Here is a 22,083-nt window from a genome sequence, read left to right on the forward strand (position 1 = left end):
AGGGAAAATCATATGAGTTTATAACATCTGAACTTTAATTAATTTTTTTATTTTTTTTTATTTTCAATTAAGTGATAAATTTGACAAAAATCCAGTTAAGTTAGTCTCCCTATGAATTGATGAACAACAAAAATAAAATGCAGTTATTTGGACTCATATGATATTTTATCCTTCAATACAAAGTCCAAATATCTTGTCCCAACAAATAAACAAATGAAACTTCTATTTTATCTTATTATAGAAATTGCATACAAATTGGAAGGACTGTCTTTTTTTTTTTTGGACAAACACAAAGACCATTTTCAATGTTAAAAAATATCACTATAAGAGTATAATGTATAATATATGGTTTCAAATCAATTGAAGATATCAAATTTTCAAATGAATCTGACAGACATGCTTCCTAGATCCATGTAATCATCGTAAAAAACATATTGCAATTTGCAACACTCTTTAATTAAGGAATAGGATTTACAAGAGTACAAACAACTGTGGCATCCCAATAATTAATAAGGATCAAAATTCACATTGTTCTATATGAGACTGAGATTCTCATAAAAACAACAAATAAAATCCACTTATCAACACAAGACAAGCTCAATAAAATTGTTGTCTTACATAGACATTTTTTGTTTGATAGATAGTGTGTACAAATTAGAAAAAATAAGACAAATTAGAAGTTAGTATTTCATAATATGCACAAGTTCAAAATAAGCTTGAAATTTGTGATATTTTTGTCGTTGTTTATACTCCATTTGCTAGCTTGCAAGTGCGTGTTTTCACATGAGAACCAAAATATTTTGAATGTTCATCCTTTTTTAGAAGTTAAAACCAAAATGAAGTTTGTTTTGATGAAGGAAAATGTTTTGTAAATACTTGTGTACTTAATTGACCACTCAAGAAATAAATAAATAAATAAATAGAGAGTGGTGTCATATATCAGTGAAGTGACAAAAAGACTAAAATAGAGAAAAAATAAATTATTGAATGAGTATATGAAAAAAATGAAATGTATAAATATAAGAGTTGTTTAATTAATTTTATGTAAATACTTACTAAAGTGATACAAACTAGTGGAAAAATAGTCATTTTTGTGCATGCACTTTCTTTGCCATAAAATCAATAAAAATTAATACATTTAATCAATCAAATACATTAATTTTTATTAATATAAATTTATTTATATTCAAAATATGAAGAAATATTCTATAGTTCTCGGCAAAGCAACCATATACTAATTTGCCGTAACAAAAAAAATTGAAAAAAAAGTTAATATATGAAAGTGACTTTTAAAACAAAGTGTAAATAATGTGTTGGGCAAATTATGAGAGGTGTTGGTGTTGGTTCCTTTAAAATGTGAATCATAGTTAGACCTATGTGAGAATGAAGATAAAGAGAGTGTGATATGAACACACGTTGGATTGTTGGGTTTGGGAAGGTGTATGTATGTATTGTAGTATAATCTCAATGTGGGACAGAAAAAGTAAACTTTCCAAAGAGGGTTTGGACAAACTAGTCAATGCCAATCATATATAACCAACCATCTCTCTCTCTCTCTCCCTACTTCTCTAGGTAATTGATTGTTTATGTTTTCTACATCAAAATGATATTTGTTCCAATTTTTTTATTTTATTATGTAATACTTAGAATTACTTGGTACAAAATTGTGATTAAATACTAATACCATATGCTTGAGCGACTTCCCACCAATCATTTTGAAACAATTATTTTCTTGTAGTGTACTAGTACACTTTATTTAAATAAATTTATCAAATGAAAGCTTTCGGTTTAGCAATTCAAAAGTAATAAACATTAATAATTGTACTTAGTTTTTGAGCTTGAGGAAACAGGTCCAATCCAAGTAGGAGTTGGTAGGTGAGTGAATATCTAGACATGAAATCACATGTCGACACCAAATTGGAAGATGGCCTTTTTTCTTCAAATTCGACTGACATGCTGGTTGATCATAGTCTTTGAGATTGAGCCCACTCTCAAAGGATTATATAACACACTCTTCCTTTATCGGATTTTATCTTCCATGAACACGTAGAAAGGTGGAAATGTAAAAAAATAAACAATAAAATAGTCTCTCTTATTATTATACCCTTGTCTTTTTTTTTTGTCACTTCTAGTATTTATTTTTGAGTATTTATATACATTGAAAAATTAATATATTTTGTTATTATCAAAATTAAATGATTATTATATAAATGATATATCATTTATATAACAAAATTGTTAATTTAATTAATTTTAATAAATAATATAATAATGTATATATAGATAAATTAAATAAAATTATTAATAAAAAAATTCATAATATCGATACAACTTGTCTTTACTTTGAAGGCATCCTTGTCATTTTGACAATAAATTTTTTCTTTTCGCTCAGTTTTTGTCAAACCAAACTAAAGAAATAAGTATTTTTTTTCTTTCTTTTCTTCTACTTTCAACTCATATTAAACACTTCAAAAGTTATCTTATTTTCTACTATTTTTTCCTTTTCTTCTTGATTCTTTCTTAAATCAAATATAGTATAAAAGAGGCCTCAATTAATAAATCCTCAATCCGACTACAATTATATTAAAATAGTATGCTTGTAATTATTGAATTTAAATATAAACAAATATTAATTAATATATACATCTTTTAAAGTGACATATAAGTAAAATTAATAGATGAAAAGTTGATCTATTTGAACTAAATTTTTAATGAAATCCATTAATATTTTGACTACTATTTTTCTTTATATTTCATTCTAGATGAAATACATATTTAATGTTATTTGTTTTAAAAATATCATTACATTAATTACTTAATATTGCAAGAAGTGGCTTTATATTTATGGGTAGATTGGTAAATGTATATTTTTTTTATACCACATGAAGGAAATTAACTATTCTCCTTAATAAAAATGAAAGTAAGTAATTATAATTATAACTATAACTGAGGACTTAGGAGTATATTCTAATTAATAGCACTATTAATTGTTTCTTATTAGTTGCTTCAATTTTTTATCTAATCATTAGTAATTATTTATCTTCCTACTTTGATAAATTATTTATTCCTTCAAACAAAAAATCTACTTCTTCTGTTTTGAAATACAGAAAATTAATATTAATATATAATTTTATTGATAAATAGTATTATCTTATAAATTTATCATTTATGAGAGATAATTAATTTATGTTTCTATCATAGTATTTAATACCAATTACAAAAAAAATAAAATTAACATATTTAAAGGTATGTTATTAAAGAAATAATTAATATAGCTGAAAATTTGAAAACATTGATGGAAATATTTCGAGAAAAATATCAAGAGTGACTAATATTTAAGGCAAAAGATAGCAGTTTTTAACTTTTTTTTATAATTTCAAATTTTCAAAATATAATTAAATTATCTTTTTGCTAGATAAAATATATATTTAAATTATTTTTGTGACAATAATTAAATAAAAAATGTTCTACATAAAATACTAATTTGTTGAGAAATAGAAATGTTACACTCAACTAATGATTCGTTTGGAAAAAAAAAAATCATTAATATAATTAATAATCAACACGGTAATATAAAAGTTATTTCAAAGGTGTAGGTCATTTATCGAGAAGTTGAATAAATTTTAATAAGTATGTTAAAGGTTTGTAAAAAAAAAAAGTATGTTCAAGGTTCAATAATTGTTGTTGATAAATTATCCCCTCTCAATAAACTAACCACTAACGTTGTGGATTTAAAAGTTTCAACAATAGTGGCTACTTCTGTTATGTTTAGATGTAAGAGCATCTACAACGGGAGTGAAAATGAGTTCGTCCGCCAGCGTGTAATAACTTAACTTGCAGTTTTTGGTGGGTTCACCATTGGAGCTGTGCCAACGTGTCATCACGGTACTGTCCGGAAGGAACGGTTCTTCATAGCAGTTACTTTTTTTTTTTCTATCTACTTTCATAATTTAATAATAATATAATTATAACCAATTTATTAATAATAATAAATTTATCATTTTTTATTAATTTATAGCCGTTAACTTCTTTTTAATTTAGTAAATAATAATAATTTTGTAACCATTAGCTTTTTTTTAGTTAATATACCACCGTTAGCCTTTTTTTTCTCCTTTAATTACGATTAATAGCTCATTAATAGAAACAATTTGTTACTCATACTTTTTCATCACAATTTTTGTTACAAAAGTTTATTAAAGTTATTATTAACGTACTTTTTTATTTATTTTTCTATTTAAATTAATATTTTAAGTTATAATAAAATTAAATATTAATGTATAAATTAAAGTAATGGAATATAATATGATTTTTTAAAAGTTAAACCGTAAAAAATGAATGAATTGATTTAGGGTGATGTGGCATAGTAGAACTTGAATCATGTTGAGTTCACCGTTGGAGTAAAAAATGAGTGAATTGCTTCAAGATGACGTGGCCCAGTGGACCCCATCTAAAGAACTCATATTGAGTTCACCGTTGTAGATGCTCTAAGTAACTCTAAACGAACTTACTTAATAGAGTTATTTAAAAAGATAAATAATTATCTTAATCATATTGTATTTTCAACTTTCTTGAATATCATCCAGGTAAAATCAAGCTCAATTGCTCTATGAATAATAACACATAAGAGGTGAAGAGCTTCGATAAAAAAAAATGCACATGAAGTCTAATAGACTATCAATAAGATTTAACTTGGAAAAATATTTTGCATCATCACATAAAATAATTCAATATTTTATTGCATTTTTATTTTCAAAAGACTTGTCAAACACCTTCAATAGAGTTCAATTGTTTTTGTAAGATCTAAGACAACAAAAGGTTTGAAGTAACCGCTTCCGATGAAATTTACGACGGGTTTATCAATTGTGTTTGTGGAGATGGATTGAGAAGTTATCTTCAGAGAAGGAATACCCCATGCTCTATTGGGGAGGAATGGTAATGGGCCAGCCCATTACTCGGCTCGCTGGGCTTTTTGAGCCAGATACGGCCTGACATGGTGACCCACCGGACTGCATTGTAAAACAATTGTATTTGGATGGTCTTGACCATAAATTAATAATGAGGTATTTTTAATTTTTTTTAATTAAAAATAAAAAAATCATGGTGAAAAAATAATAGTTCAGTAGACACTTATCGACGTAAGCAAATTCTATATTCATATCAATCTTATTTCTATTAAAAATATTACAAGAACAAATAGCTACTAGTGACGGTTAAATAATTTCGTACACATATTCATTACTTTTTTGAGAAATATAAGATATAGGAAAAATTATTCTTTCGAATATTTTAAAATAACTAAACTATCAAAATTAATATTTTTAAAAGTCAGTAAAAATAAAAATCAATTCATAAAAATCGCTTTTATTCTTGTAGACTATTTCAATAATATTCATAACTAACTAGTTCAACATACAAATTTAATCTCCAAACTCACAACAAAATGACCAAAAGGAGGTAAATATACCTGCATTATAGTCAACTACAACATTACAAAACAAATTAATAATGTTAATTAAGAATAAATTTTAAAATAATAATAATAGTTTAATAAAAAATAAAATAATTATTATTATATTTCTCTAGACCTAATTTTTTAAATATTATTTTAACTTGAAAAGGAGAATTATATATAAAGATAATTTTATTTTAAAAGACCTATTTTTAGGACACCGTTAGTAAATGATTCAGTCAAACACAAAAAACTCGTTGTGCGCCAATTATAACCGTGGAACATTTTTTTTTCTATATTAAAGCTCAAACAAATGGTATACAGCGGTACAAGTGGGGTCTATCCCAAAACTGAATGAATCCAATGATACGACGTCGTTTGGTTTGCCATGACCGTCATTACAAACAAAGTGTCATGTTTCGACTTTCAACGTGTCCTTCTCTTCGAACCAAAATTCAGAAATTACCTCTCTTTATCTTACACATCCAACTTTATTTAATTTTTTCCTGTAAATTTTTTTTCTAATTTTTTTCTTACTACTGTAGTATTTGGTCATTTTGGGCAAGACCTATGTTTATAAATATATTTTGTCAAAAAAAAAAGTTTATAAATATACCGTTGTTCTAATACTAATAAAATCGTATAATAATAATAATAATCAATTAAAAAGAAGAAAATTTTCTTAGATCTTACAAAAACACAAACTAGGCCATTAGATGAGAAAGATAAATGACCATACATTAATACTATTATTATCCAATGTTTAGTATAGAAAAACGCACTTTACTAATTGCTATTTTTGCGAGCATTAGCTGCAGAATACTGAAAACCCCTACCCCAAATTCCCAATCTCACAAACAACCCAGTCACCATTTCTAGGACCCATCTTTTTTTTTTTGTTGCTCTTGGTAACCCCACTTCATCCTACACCTCTCGAATCTCAATTGTTTTTTCTTCATGACTCCCAATTCTCCTCAACCACCCTCTATCATATAACCTCTTCTATTCTTATACCCTTTTATTTAATTTAATTTATTATTTTACCCAAACCATATTTATCCCAGGAGATCCCCCAATTTTATTTAATTATTTTGTTTGGACTGAATATATTTATTTATATATTTTAAAAATACAATTTTCTTGTGATTCATTCAATTTGGGCACGGGACCTTACCCCATCCCTTCTTTCCTTTCAATGCCTAAAACCTAGAGCCGCACTTGGTATATATAATTACCAATATATCATATCATCTATATATCTAATTATCTACATAAATCTTTTGTCCAAAAAAATCTATACAAAAATCCATCTATCACTAACAAATATCCCCAATGAGTGAGTGAGTGAGGCATCGATTAGAGAAAACGAGACACATTTTTTTCCCCACATATAAAAAAAAAAAAAAACAATTTTACACCCACCCACCACCCACCCCTCTAATAGACCCTTGAAAATACTGATCTCCGTGCATAAACTTCCCCGTCTCATATTTTTAAGGTACATTTCCGCTACCTTCATTCATTTCTTTTATATTTTATTTTATGTTACATTTTATTTAAAATTTTGCAGTCAATTTGGTTATGGTCTCTGACCTAGCTCATATGTTGGGTACTTTATAAAAATAAATAAAATTGTATATAGGTGACAGAAAAAGACGTACTAGTATTGGAAGGAGGAAAGATCTTACCCCTTTTTCATTCAACGTTTTAAGGAGCCCCATCTATTAAGTGTCGAGGTTATATATATATTTCATGTTCGTTTTTATTATTATTATTATTTTTAATTTATGGTTCTGCACATCATTTTATTCAATTTTGAGACATGCAGTTATATGTTCCTTATATTGTATATTGTATACCATGGATTTGGTTAGGGTTTATCATAATGTTACTAGTAACCTAAAATAATGCAGGGATTTAAGACGATTATGATATTGGGTCTTCGTAATTAAGGGTTTTGGGTGTTAATCTAATAATTGATAAACATTTTTACTCTAATTGGGATTTGCATGTTCTGTTTTGTGGTTGTGCTGAAAAGTTTGAAATTTTTTCTGGGAACTTAGAGAAATTGATTATTACACTAACTGGGAAATCAAAATTAATTTTTTTTTTTTTGGTTTGGGAGTTGGACTATGAAGGGACGAACATAACATACCCACCGTGTGACAATTGGTAGATGCATTTAACAATTGTTAGCTTTCTCTTTTCATTGGCAACACAAAATCACCATTTTTACTGTTTCTGTTTGCTTGGATTTGTTTTGGAGGAACTTATTTTTTACACTAAAATTTATTTGATTTATAGGCTTAAAGGTTAATTATTTCTCTATTAAGCGTTGAAATTAAAAGATTAATTTATTAATGCTAATATAATGTCTAAATTTTCTTCACCCTTTGTTGCAAAGTAGTTACTTCCAATCATGTTTATATTTGCAGTTCGTGTATTTATTCAAATTTCCATAAAAATAATCCTTTATGACTTGGTAAATTTGTTGTGAATCATTCTTTTCAAAATTCATGAAAAGATACCGAATTTTTCTTTAAAATGATGCCTTAATTACTACTAAATCTTCTTAATCATTAAATAATTTCTCACCCATATGGGAATTAATCAAGAAAATATTGAGTGCTCTGTTAATTCACATTGAACAGATTGAAGCAGCTTTTATAAACAAATAAGTTGCCAAATTCCTCCCCTGCATCTGCTCCGAATAATCTTCTTAATCATTAAATAATTTCTCACCCATATGGGAATTAATCAAGAAAATATTGAGTGCTCTGTTAATTCACATTGAACAGATTGAAGCAGCTTTTATAAACAAAAAAGTTGCCAAATTCCCCCCCTGCATCTGCCCCGAAAAAAAAAAAAAAAAAAAAAAAAAAGAAGGCCACGAAGTGAATCATATCATATAATTTATACAGTGATTATGTGGAGTTTCTATAATTGTTTGCACTCACTATAATGTAGGATGATCTAACATATTTGTACTATCTTGCATATGGTTCTGTTAATTTATTTTAACTGATTCAAACTTTTTTTTTCCTGTTTTATGAACTCACTAATTCCATTCATTATCTTAAGCAGTCATTAAATTTTTTACAAAACAAGTATTGTCATTGATAAAGAAACAATTTGTATTTATTAGTTACTAGCAACTATATGAAGTTTCAACAAAAAATTGAAGTAATCTAGCATGAAATGGAATTGAATCAAATCTTGAATAAAATAAGATGCATTTATTAAGCACTGTATTTTTGAAGTGGAAGGGGTTCTGCTTCATATTTTAACATAACTGAGTTTTTTTTTTAAATGTTTCTGCTTTGAGTTTAACTCTATCTCCATTTACAGTGTCATGCATGGCAGAGTATTATACAAGCTGTTGCTTTAGTTCTGTGTCCAAGAAAAGTTTTGAATTACATGAGCTATATATTTGTGTGTGTGTGTGTGATGAACAAAACATTCAATTCTGTAGTGCACTGTTGGTACTTCCAAAATTAAATCTCCCTTCAAAAGTAAAAACTCAGCCCAACATTGTCAAATAGCAGATATAGTGGCGCTATAGAAAAGCTGCTATTTTTCTGCAATCCGCGGTTTCGTACAAACTGTTGTCAAATAGCCGTTATAGTGAAGCTATAGCACTATAACGTAACACAATTTGAAAAATAACTATTTTCTGCTATCAACAATTGACAACACCGACCATCCGATTTATGTGTTCCTCACTAAGTTAGACTTGTAGAAACAGCCTTCTCAGATTCTTCAATGGTGGGGGCTTCATGAACTGAGCTGACTTTTTTTATTTATCACTTTTGAATCTGACATGCTTGGGCTATTTAGTTTCAATATGTTTTGTTTCTCATTCTTTTAAGCCTATTTTTTTTATAAAATTTTAAATTGAAACTTTTTCTGATTTTTTCATGGGAATGACATTTTCTTGAACAGGGTGGTGAGATAGGGATTCAACAATCATAGCATGTGTATCGAATAGAACTGCATTTTAGAATAGTATCATGGAAGTACTTCCTTGTTCTGGTGTTCAGTATGCTGGGGAATCTGATTGCCCTCAACGAGGTTCAGGAACAGCTTTTGTCTACCAGGAAGAACCTACTTGTCCTGAAAATGGTGATCAAGCTAAGTTGGCAGATGGTCAAGTGATTGAATCATTGCATAAGATGCAAGGACCAGAGTTAACACATATGGTTTGTCAATGCAATGGAGCTTCATGTGGTGACTGTCAAGTGAATGAGCAAAAGGAATACTGCGGTTTCCATGATTTTGAAGAAGACATGATAAACGAACGTTACATAACCTCTGAGAATGCTCTCTCTGTTGTTGATACAATTGAAAGCGAATCACCAAACAACGGTAGAGAAGGAGGGGACTTGTCATTTTCTGAACCCAAGTGGCTAGAGGGCGATGGATCTGTGGCATTGTGGGTCAAGGTAACCATATGTGTTTTGTTGTCAAAATTTAGGGTGCGTTTGCTTTGTGAAAACATATTCTATTTTCATTTTCTAAAATATGTGTTAATTTTACTTGCTAATAAGAAAATAAGAGACTCTTGAAGTGAACAATTGTCTTCATTTTCGGCAACAATGAAAGTCAAAAGAATTGTTTTCATTAATTCTAGAAATGCATCATCCCTAGCTAGCATTTCATCTTCTCTATGTCACAGTTTTCCACTTCAAGTGTCTTGCATCTTATTAGCAAGTTAAAAAAACACATGTTTTAGAAATTGAATACGAAAAATGTTTTTATTTTTCACAAAGTAAACAAGTCTGTTTACTCTCTGTAGAGGTTTTTTTATTTTCTTGATGGATGAATGTTATTCTCTTTAATGTGATTGTTGGTTGCTCATAACTCAATCGCAGCATCTTTAATGCTGTTGGTTGATCTGCAATGTGTGATACATGATCACGAGGAATTATCCATGAATTTCTGAAATCATGCTTTCTTTGTTCCAGTAATCAACTCTTGCATTTTTAACTTATCAACTTATAAGGTTTTTGTTTTGTTAAGAAAGGGAAATCAAAATGCAAGCTCAGCTAATGTTCTATTCTTTCTGACTTTTCTGTCCATTTTAGTGGAGAGGGAAGTGGCAGGCTGGTATCCGATGTGCAAGGGCTGACTGGCCATTATCAACTTTGAAAGCAAAACCAACTCACGACCGAAAGAAATATTTTGTCATTTTTTTTCCACACACAAAGATTTATTCTTGGGCAGATATGCTGCTTGTTAGGTCAATCGATGAGTTTCCCCATCCTGTTGCATACAAGACTCATCAGGTAGGACTGAAATTGGTAAAGGACTTAACAGCTGCTCGGCGGTTTATAATGCAAAAGCTAGTTGTTGGCATGCTGAACATTGTTGATCAATTTCATCTTAATGTATGTGATGGTTATTCTACTTGTTTTTCTCCACTCCTTATTCTTCTCAGTGTCACTATCTATTTTATTTTTAACTGGAGATTTCTACAATACATGCAGGCTTTAATAGAAGTTGTCCGTGATGTGAAGGTCTGGAAGGAATTCGCCATGGAGGCTTCTCGCTGTAATGGTTATTCTGATTTTGGAAGAATGCTTCTAAAGATACACAATGTAAATTCCATTTTCTGATGATAGTTTATGGAGGACGGATCATATATCTTTCCAGTCTTTAACTTTGAGAATACTCAATATTTGGTTAATAAATCCATTGCAGTTATATTTGCAGATTTTCCTTGACATGATCAGTAATTAATACTGTTTTCTGACAATTGGCTCTATACCTTCAGATTAGTCATGAATTCATTTCTACTTTGCATGGTATTTTATGTATTTCACTATAGCATTGTGAAACAATTAGCATTTTAGTTATTGCCTTTATGTGTTTCGTATTTTTGATACGCCTGGCCTTTTGGTTACTTTCTTTTCTTTGCATAAACACTGATTATTGTATCCATCAATTTTTATTGATTACTTTCTTTGTTGGTGACTGAAGTAGTATATAACATTTTTTCCCTTACAGAGCATCCTGCAGCACTACATAAATACTAACTGGTTACAGCAATCTTCTACCTCTTGGGTTGAACGATGTCAGAGTGCAAATAGTGCTGAATCAGTAGAGCTGCTTAAGGAGGTACCTTTTAATTTTGGCTACTATTTCATGTATCCATAAAAAAGACTTTATTTATGTTGCATGATCTCTGATGCGATTAGCATAAGTTTGCTCATAAAGAATGATAACTGTAAATGAATAAGATAATGAAACGCGTATAATATCCAAGCATATATAACGGATGTCTCAGATTACTTTTGTTTGTGTTATCTCTCTCCCTTTCTTTCATCAAGTGCATTTGTTGATGAAATGGCATTCAAATTTCAAGCTCAGTTGCTTAGCTGATGAAGTCTTGTTTATTTTTAGATCTTTGTAATAACTGAGGGCATGTCTAATGTGGTGCTTCTTTCTAAATACTTCGTTTGCAATCATATGTTAACTTTCAAACTCATGCAACAATGATTGCACATGCCTAAATTTAAACTGTGATAAAAAAAGTTTACTGAATAATTTTATTGATATTACTCCTTATCCCCTTCTTCAGGAATTGTTTGATTCTATTTTGTGGAATAATGTCAACAATCTCTGGGATTCACCAGTGCAACCAATATTAGGTTCTGAATGGAAAACCTGGAAGCATGATGTAATGAAATGGTTTTCGCCGTCACCTTCCTTGTCTAGCAGCAAAGACACTCACCGGCAGATTTCTGATGTTTCGTACCAAACAAACCTTCAGGTTTCTAGAAAAAGGCCTAAACTTGAAATCCGTCGTGCGGATTCACATGCTTCACAAGGGGTGTTCAAGGGTCCAGATCACGCTATTGCTCTTGAGACTGACCCTGGTTTCTTTAAGAATCGGGACACATCGAGCACATTAGCTTCTGAGACTTATAAACATGAAAATATTAGGAAGGTGTCTATGATAAATGATTTGCCAAGTAAATGGAATGATATTGTAGTTGAGGCTTCTGATTCTGATTTCTTGCATGCTAAAGAAAATGAATCAACACCTATAAATGAAATGGCTGCTGTAAAATCTGTGGATCCTGGTAGTAAGAATCGACAATGTATAGCTTATATTGAAGCCAAGGGAAGACAGTGCGTGAGATGGGCAAATGAAGGGGACGTGTACTGCTGTGTGCATTTATCCTCTCGTTTTTTGGGCAGCTCAGAAAAAGCTGAAAAACAGGTTCAATTCGATACTCCTATGTGTGATGGTACAACTGTTCTGGGTACTAAATGTAAGCATCATGCGCTACAGGGATCTTTATACTGCAAGAAACACCGGCCCCTCGCTGAAACTGAACAGATTTCAAGTTTACCCCAAATTACAATAAAGAGAAAACATGAAGAAAATTATACTGGTTCAGAGGACATTTTCTGCCGAGACATGGTATTGGTAAATAATGAAGGTCCACTGCAAGTGGATCCAGTGCCATCCATTGCTGGTGATTCCTTACACGGAGAAAGCACTTTGTCTGAGAAGGGTCATGTTGCAATGGAGGCTCGGAACTGTTTAGGTTCTCCTCCCTTTGATAATATGAATCCTTGTATGGAAGCTCCTAAACGCTATTCCTTGTACTGTGAAGTCCACCTTCCAAGCTGGCTTAAACGAGCGAGAAATGGGAAGAGTAGAATAGTATCAAAAGAAGTGTTCTCAGAACTTTTGATGGGCTGCAACTCACGTGAGCAAAAGGTGCATCTACATAACGCATGTGAGCTTTTTTATAGGCTATTCAAAAGCATTTTATCACTAAGAAACCCGGTTCCTAAGGAAGTCCAATTCCAATGGGCTTTGACTGAAGCCTCTAAAGATACTGGTGTTGGAGAATTTTTTACAAAGTTGGTTCATAGTGAAAAAACAAGAATCAAATTGATGTGGGGATTCAATGATGACATGGATGTATCCTCTGTAATAATAGAAGAACAACCTCTCTTGCCACCGACAATTAATCATAGCTTTGATAATGAAAATGCCATTAAGTGTAAGATATGCTCTGTGCAATTTCCTGATGACCAAGCACTCGGTAACCATTGGATGGAAAGTCATAAAAAGGAAGCACAGTGGCTGTTTAGAGGCTATGCATGTGCAATTTGTCTGGATTCTTTTACTAACAAGAAACTATTGGAAACCCATGTTCAGGAGAGACATCATGTGCAATTTGTTGAACAATGCATGCTTCTCCAATGCATTCCTTGTGGAAGTCATTTTGGAAATTCTGAACAATTGTGGCAGCATGTTTTATCAGCTCATCATGTTGATTTTAAACCATCAAAAGCTCCTGAACAGCAAACTTTCTCTACTGGCAAAGGTTCACCTGTAAAACACGACCAGGGGAATTCAGCATCTTTGGAAAATAATTCTGAGAACCCAGGTGTTCTGCGGAAGTATTTTTGCAAGTTCTGTGGGTTGAAATTTGATTTACTACCTGATCTAGGACGACATCACCAAGCTGCTCATATGGGGCCAAATCTGGTTAGCAACCGCCCTGCTAAGAGAGGAGTTCGCTATTATGCATATAAATTAAAATCTGGCAGACTAAGCCGTCCTAGATTTAAAAAAAGTTTGGCAGCAGCATCATTGAGGATGAGAAGTAAAGCTAACGCCAATTTAAAGCGATGCATTCAGGCAACAAAGTCAATTGGTGTGGAAGAAACAACTGCGCAACCACATGTAATTGAAACAGAAAATATTAGTGGATTGGCAGAACATCAATGCTCAGCTGTTGCTAAAGTTTTGTTTTCAGAAATTCAGAAAACTAAACCTCGGCCTAACAATCTTGATATTTTATCAATTGCTCGCGTTGCTTGCTGCAAAGTTAATCTTGTAGCCTCACTGGAAGAGAAGTTTGGAGTTCTTCCGGAAAAGATCTATTTAAAGGCAGCAAAACTTTGCAGCGACCATAATGTTGTTGTGAAATGGCACCATGGGGGTTTTGTTTGTCCCAGAAGTTGTAACACATCGAAGGATCGAGCCTTGCACTCTCCTTTAGCATCTCTTCCTAATGGTTTTGTAATGCAAAATTCTGTAAAGTTGTCTGATCCTGCAAGTGATGAGTGGGAGGTCGATGAGTTTCACTGCATAATTAATTCACAAAGTTTAAAATTAGGTTCACTGCAAAGAGCTATAGTAATGTGTGATGACATTAGCTTTGGGAAGGAGACAGTTCCTATTATTTGTGTAGTAGATCAAGAACTTCTGCATTCACTAAATGCGCATGGGTCTAATGAACAAGATAAAATCTTTCTTAAACTTTGGGAGAGCTTCTCCTATGTTACAAAGCCAATAATTGATGAATCCCTTAGTCTTGACTCAGAGGTAGTTTATTGTGATGTAATTTGTTCTTTGATCAAAATTAACCTGAGGTGAATATACTTGCATAATAAATGCATATCACATCACTTTTTTTTTTGTGACATCGAGTTAGAAGTATCTGGGTGTTTATGCGAGACATTAATATAAGAATCCAATATACATTATACTCTACTAAGTTTTCAAAATCCTTTTACTTGTAAAAGCATCGCGAATGTCATCTATACAGTATTTTGCACTTTTTAGTAATACTTATGTTTAATTTTTACAATTTTTAGATATAAATATATTTTTATAAAATACACCATACTTTTTAATTTATTTAGTTTATCTGTTCATTTGCAGAGTCCTCAATTGGGATGTGCCTGCTCATATCCTACCTGCTGTCCTGAGACATGTGATCATGTATACCTTTTTGGAAATGACTATGTTGATGCAAAAGACATATTTGGGAAACCAATGCGTGGCAGGTTCCCATATGATGTGAACGGTAGAATGATTTTGGAGGTAAAATATTTTTGATTGTGAACTTCCATTCTATCCAAAATCTGAGCCGAGAATAATATTTGGATCTGTTAGGCTTTACTTGGTGATAATACATCCACTATTGGATAAAATCCTGAATGTATTTTCTTTTCATGCTTGTTTCTTACCTATATTGTATGTTTCTATTTCCTTTATATATAATATCTTTCTTTTTGTCATTGCAATGTGCAAAGTATATACTTTTTTTATTATAGTATTTACTGTTTTTAATGTGCCGACTCAGCTCAGGTATCAATAACATCGGGTTGGATTTTGTCTAGGTTTTTCAGAACTACTTGTTCATTCAAACATAATCATCATATGACTTCGCCGTTATGTCCCCTTTGTAATTTTGTGGTGTATATTTAGAAGATATTTGCCTTTTACTCCTTCTCTGTTTTGTTTTATTTACAAATTTTCATTTTCTCAAGTACTATTGTTCTACAAAACTGCAGGAAGGTTACCTTGTCTATGAGTGTAGCCATATGTGCAGATGCAATAAATCCTGTCCAAACAGAATATTGCAAAATGGAGTACGAGTCAAATTGGAAGTCTTTAGAACAGCGAAAAAGGTTACTCTTCTTTTGATTAACTCAAATGGCGATCGAGGCTTTTCATATTGACTTCTATGGTGTTATTTGTAGGGATGGGCAGTAAGGGCAGGGGAAGCTATTCTACGCGGAACATTTGTGTGTGAGTACATAGGAGAGGTTTTAGATGTGCAGGAGGCACAAAACCGGCGTGAAAGGTTTACATTTCTTCAATATGAAATTTCTTTTAAATTACATGTATTTATATAAATATTTACTGACTTGGTATCTATCAACACCAGATATGGCACAGGGAATTGCGGTTACTTCTATGATGTTGATGCTCGTGTTAATGATATGAGCAGATTGATTGAAGAACAGACTCGATATGTGATTGATGCTACGAAGTATGGAAATGTGTCGAGGTTCATCAATCATAGGTGAGCATTAAGCTCTATGACATAATTTGGCAGTTATTCTAAGGTCATAATATGCTTTAACCAAACTTCACTCCCTAGCAATCTCATTGCCTGAGTCAATCTTTTTTGTTAGTGATTTTGCTCTTAGTAACTTTTTGCGTTTTAAACCATCCATGAAATTTTCTGCTTTTGTTTAATTGTTTTTGTTAGAATATTAGAAAATATCTTATAATATCTATTATATTATATTAGAGTATCTTGAGTTATTCCCTAGGATCAATTTATAATCATAGAGATATCTTAGAATATCTCTTATTATTATTATGATTTATTCCTGATTTAGGATTGAGTCTATCTTTCTCTATAAATAGAGATTAGTATTGAGTCTTTTGTAATCAAGTTAGCATTAAGCTATTATCAATAATATTTAAACCCTTATTATTTTCTCTCCTCATTTTCTCTAAAATCCCACAACTTCAACATGGTATCTAGAGCCTATTTCGATCCTCTTTGAAGATCCCGCCTCTATTCTGCTGTCGAGTTCCCAACAGTTAGGGAATATAATCATAGTTTCTTTTTTCCAACATTCGGACACGTTTCACTCGTTTTCTGTTCAGTTCGCTACTGCCGCCGCTGCCACTATTTCGCCACTATTTCCGGCGAATTTTCCTGCGAACAGCGTTGTCATCTCCAGATCAGGTCATGCCCAAAAACGCGTCACCAAAAGTTGTCACATGCGCTTTCACGCGCTGCTAATCTCTCCTGCGAGTAGATCTCACGCGCCGCCGTCTCCACAACGTATGACAACATGTTTTATGCCTCTCAGTTGCTGCTTGGTCGGTCAATCGCGCCTCAACCTTGAAGTTTCGAATCTGCCCTCGTATTCTAGTTTCGGGCTACGGTTACACCCACTTCCATTGTGTGTGGAATCTCCCAATCTACAATACCCAGATTTTTTTAGGTAAAAAGTTGCTCCACGCGCGCTTATGTGCCTCCAAGATCCGTCGTATACTGCTGCCTTTCATCTGCTGTCGCTGCTGGAAAAGTTTTTTAGCAAGTTTTCCGAAACAACCATTGTCTCTCCTGTTTTGGATGCATTTTCTCACTCCACTGATCAATCATGGCTTCGTTTCATTAGAGTCGCGCTGCTTCCTCTTTGGTGTTTGTCATGCAATTTAGTTCTTACTAATAGATTATAACAGTGGCTTCTATTCCCACCGACGATCTCAGTGGTGTCCCTTTTCCCACAGATGAATCATATTAGTGATAACTTCTTTTTCCATTGATGGTCATTCTGACAATGTCTTTTATTTTCATGACTCACACTTTAGCATGACAATTTGTCTCAGATGCACTGACCCCATCCTTGTCACAGATGTACTGGCCTTGCCTTTCTCTCCTTGAAGCATGCCTTTCCAATATTATTGGTTTGAAGCTTCCAAATGCAGTTTTTAAAAGAACGAACCTTGCTTTGTTTAATTGCTTGCCATGAATTTCTCTCAGGTTGATGATCATATCGGCTATCTGGCTAGGCTATATTCATAGCAATTCTCTCCGACTTCACCTGCATCCCTGAGTTGCTTTTCCATCATTTTTATTATTTTGCAGAGCAAAACATAATTTTCTTGTAACAAGCTAAAACTTAGTAAGCTTTAGCTTGAGGGGGAGTGTTAGAATATTAGAAAATATCTTATAATATCTATTATATTATATTAGAGTATCTTGAGTTATTCCCTAGGATCAATTTATAATCATAGAGATATCTTAGAATATCTCTCATTATTATTTTGATTTATTCCTGATTTAGGATTGAGTCTATCTTTCTCTATAAATAGAGATTAGTATTGAGTCTTTTGTAATTAAGTTAGCATTAAGCTATTATCAATAATATTCAAACCCTTATTATTTTCTCTCCTCATTTTCTCTAAAATCCCACAACTTCAACAGTTTTGCTATTGGGTGATTTTATCTCCGACCTTGTTAAAATAAATGACTGTTATTATTTTTTCTGTTCTTTGTCGTGGTGACTATTACTATTATTTATTTCAAGCAACACTGACTTTATCATGTCTACAACAAACGTTTTTCACTAGCAAATAGCAACTGTTTACTACAATATGATTTATACATGAAAAATGTGTTGGTTTGATTTTACATTTTGTTGTTACTGTAGCTGCTCGCCGAATCTTGTGAGTCACCAAGTTGTCATAGAGAGCATGGATTGTGAGCGTACACACATTGGTTTTTATGCAAGTCGAGATGTAAGTACTCTTCTCTAATGGCCTGTGTCCTTCAGAATATCCAATGTCTGTGATGCTCTGCAATTTATACATGCAAACCCTTTTCTTGATTTTGTATATTATGATATTTACAAGGTTTAAATGTACTTTTGATCCTTTATTTTCTCCGATTCACGATTTTGGTCCTCTCATTTCTAAATCCAAAATTATAGTCCCCTAGTTTTTAAAATTTCAGAAAATTTATCTCCCATTGAATTTTGCTGATGTGTTGTGTAACTTACATTGAATAATAAGCTAACAAGTCAGTGTGTGATGTGTTATGTTGAATGCGTAGAGTACGTTGCAAGAAATTTGCTTTCCATTACATGTACAATGAAAATCACTTCATATCGTTAATCACACTTGACTATTTTGATTAGCATCATTATACTAATGGGATTTTATTTAACTTTGTTTCTTGTTGACAGATTGTTCTGGGTGAAGAGCTGACATATGACTTTCACTATGAGCTTGTGCCTGAAGAAGGAACTCCTTGTTTGTGTGAATCATCAAAATGTAGGGGACGCCTTCACTAGAACCTCAACATCTGCATGTGCTGTTTCAATAACATTTTCAGATTTGCCAATTTGAGGCTCAATTTATCTGGCTCGGCTTAGAAGATTCGAATTGAGTTTGGTTCAGCTTTGAAGTGATTTGGATTTTACGCCCGCCACGTGCTGTCTGCCTCAGTCCCTCTTTGGTAGAGTATGTTTTAGCAACTTAAGTCCATGATCTTTCTCATTTTCTCTTGCTTTTTATTCTATAATTTTTCTCTGCCGAAGTGCATTTTTATTCATGGAAAACTTAGGAATATTGTAACCAAAAAACATAGAAATATCTTTCTCTCTCTGTTTTTTGTCCCTCTCATCCCCATGCACAACCAAGGAAAGAAACTCCAAACAAAAGTCAATTTGGATCTATGGTTCAATTTCATTAGTAGTGTTGTGGGGAATGTACATATGCTTATTGTTTTGAACTTTTGATATATTTGCTCCTTCATTCCTTTGCTGAGTTAATTACTTATTTATAGAATTTAGCTTGCAATAAACTATATATAGTAAGTGCTCGAATTATAAGAGAAGATGTGTATTTGCGTATTCTTAATTATCAGTCCCTTTTCTGAATTTATCTATTAAAATGCACAAGATAACAATCAGCATTCAAATGAATTTTTAACTCAATACATTGCAAACCAATAAAAGAAAGGCTAAGCACGTTTTTTGTCTGTATGATTTCATTTAATCTATAAGATGGATAAGCAAAGGACTTTTCCCTGTCTCTATATTTCTAAAACATCACATAATTTAAAAAGTATATTTTTCAACGACATAGTTTTTCAGAAAGTGTACTTTCAAACTTCACAAAATAGGTGCTTAAGAATCACATAATTAATAGAAACATCATCTTATTTTTGCTTTGCTTATGGTTTTAAGATGTTGAAATTAAGTGAAAAATAATGAATAAATTTTTTCACTTTTTACTAGACAAAACTTAAGGAAAAAGAAACACTAAAATACCAATCTTGTCCTTAATAAAAAAATGGAGACAGCTCCAACTCCAGCCAACTCTAAAAATTCATCTACGTGACACCACAAAAAATATGCTAATATATGTATTTTTTTTTCCAAAGAATCTGACATTTAATATTTTTGGTTTTTCCATTCTCAGCTCAAGTTTCCTTCAAAATATTTGAACTTTATGCGCTACTAGTAGGAGCAGGAACTTAATATCTGAATTGCTTTAGTAATTTCTAGCTGGGTGTTTGAAAATTTTCAAATGGACAACACACAAGCCAGCAAATGAATTGATTCGATCACCCCACATTTTTGTAACTATCCCAAAATTCATGTTAAGCTAAAAACTTTTCAGATTGGGTATTGTTTTGAATTCTCAGGGGATAATCATTTCATAGTCTGAGAGACACTGAAAGCAGTTTTCAATTTTCACTGTCACTTTCCTGCTAGCTGCATGTGTGATGTGGACTTGAAATAAATGAGAGAGACTAGCCAAACAAATACTATGACATACCAAAACACTCTTTATCACATCATCCTCTTTGAATTTGTTTCAGCCTAATTCAACCTTTATAAAATTGATTTTTGGTGAGCATTGTCTCATTTATAAACACATTTTAAGCATATTTCATTCAACGTGAGACTCTTATCACATTAGAATTGAACATTTAGAGTGTGATTTGAATAACTCAACAGTGATAATCTGATAACATGTGATATAACGGATCTTGGATAAACTCCAATAAAATCTTAAAATTAAGGTTGGATCTAATTCAACCCTTATACAATCAACTGACCATATAAGATTTTGGATACATCTCACATGATTTGATTTTTGAATGTTGAGCTGGTGATGTTCTATTCTACCTTATAAAAATATAGTACTATCTTTGTCTTTATAATAATTAAATTGTCACATTTATAAAAAAATTGTTTAAAAAAAAATCCATTTTTAACTTCAATTACGACTTTAATTATTTTTTTTTAAGAATAATATTATTTGAACACAAAAATTAACATCATATGAACACAATTTAAAATATTCACATTTATAATTATTGATGTAATTGAAAGAAAAAAAGTATTAAAAAAACACCACCTTATCCTAAACCATATACAGGTGTTAACATAACATTTCTTACACTTATAAAAATGAAAATACATCAATATCCACTAGAGATAATAGAAAAAAATCACCTTCATCTATCTTATATGCTTTTATTTTTATTGTAAGGTGAAAGGAGTAGTATTATATAAGGACTTTCTTCAGCCAAGGACTTGAATGCCTAGTGGTCCTGAACTGATTCCTCCTGATGACTGATAATGATTGCTAGATATATAAATTATCACGCTGTCAATAAACATTGTCTAGTTGTTCGCAGGCCCCAAAGCTCCACCTTTATCACATTATCCACACCACCATATATGTCATGTCTATCACTATATCAATGGCAAACATATTAAAGTTTTCAGACATACTAATATTCAGAAATTTCAAAGAACTTTCTTTGAGACAATTATGCTATTATGTTCCTAGAAATTTCGAAGAAGTTTTCAGGTTTTTTTATTTTATTTTTAAATAAAGGGTTGGTTTTTAGTTTTTTTTTTATTGAAAAAAGATAAAATAAGTTTTTGAGTAAAATGTATAAGGGTAATAATATAAAAATTATGAAGTAAAATTTTGTATGTGACAATGCAAATGATGGGCCCAGTCCAAGTTGTCCTGCTGCATGCTCATTAGTGATGTCAACATTGAGCTCTTCTTCATTAAATTAGATGGAATGGATATTGAAGGCCCTCATATCAATTTTTTGTCAGCTTCTTTCCCCATTCCATGTGAAACTAGTGTTGCATCCATACAAGACAAACAAACAATTCTAGGGTCACCATTCTCTACCATCATCTAGGTTATGGACTCCCTATCCTCTTTTCTCCATTCTATTAATCTTACTCTCTTCTTCTCGTTAATTATGACTACAATATTACCTTTCTTACTAATTACAATTTTTTTTATAAAA

General features: G+C 31.6%; 1 protein-coding gene across 1 annotated transcript; it reads left to right on the top strand.

Annotated features, from left to right (window-relative positions):
- The first annotated feature begins 6,270 nt into the window (after nt 1-6,270).
- On the top strand, nt 6,271-19,554 carry LOC101512793 (histone-lysine N-methyltransferase SUVR5). Its single transcript, XM_004511937.4, has 13 exons — nt 6,271-6,947; nt 7,092-7,185; nt 9,392-9,891; nt 10,534-10,836; nt 10,936-11,046; nt 11,456-11,566; nt 12,030-14,804; nt 15,144-15,305; nt 15,779-15,895; nt 15,968-16,071; nt 16,156-16,293; nt 18,446-18,533; nt 18,980-19,554. Exons 3-13 carry the CDS (start codon nt 9,460-9,462, stop codon nt 19,085-19,087), a joined length of 4,449 nt encoding a protein of 1,482 aa, XP_004511994.1. The 5' UTR covers nt 6,271-6,947; nt 7,092-7,185; nt 9,392-9,459; the 3' UTR covers nt 19,088-19,554.
- Nucleotides 19,555-22,083: the final 2,529 nt, after the last annotated feature.

Source organism: Cicer arietinum, chromosome 8, assembly GCF_000331145.2.
Source record: "Cicer arietinum cultivar CDC Frontier isolate Library 1 chromosome 8, Cicar.CDCFrontier_v2.0, whole genome shotgun sequence".
Classification (NCBI taxonomy): Eukaryota; Viridiplantae; Streptophyta; class Magnoliopsida; order Fabales; family Fabaceae; genus Cicer; species Cicer arietinum.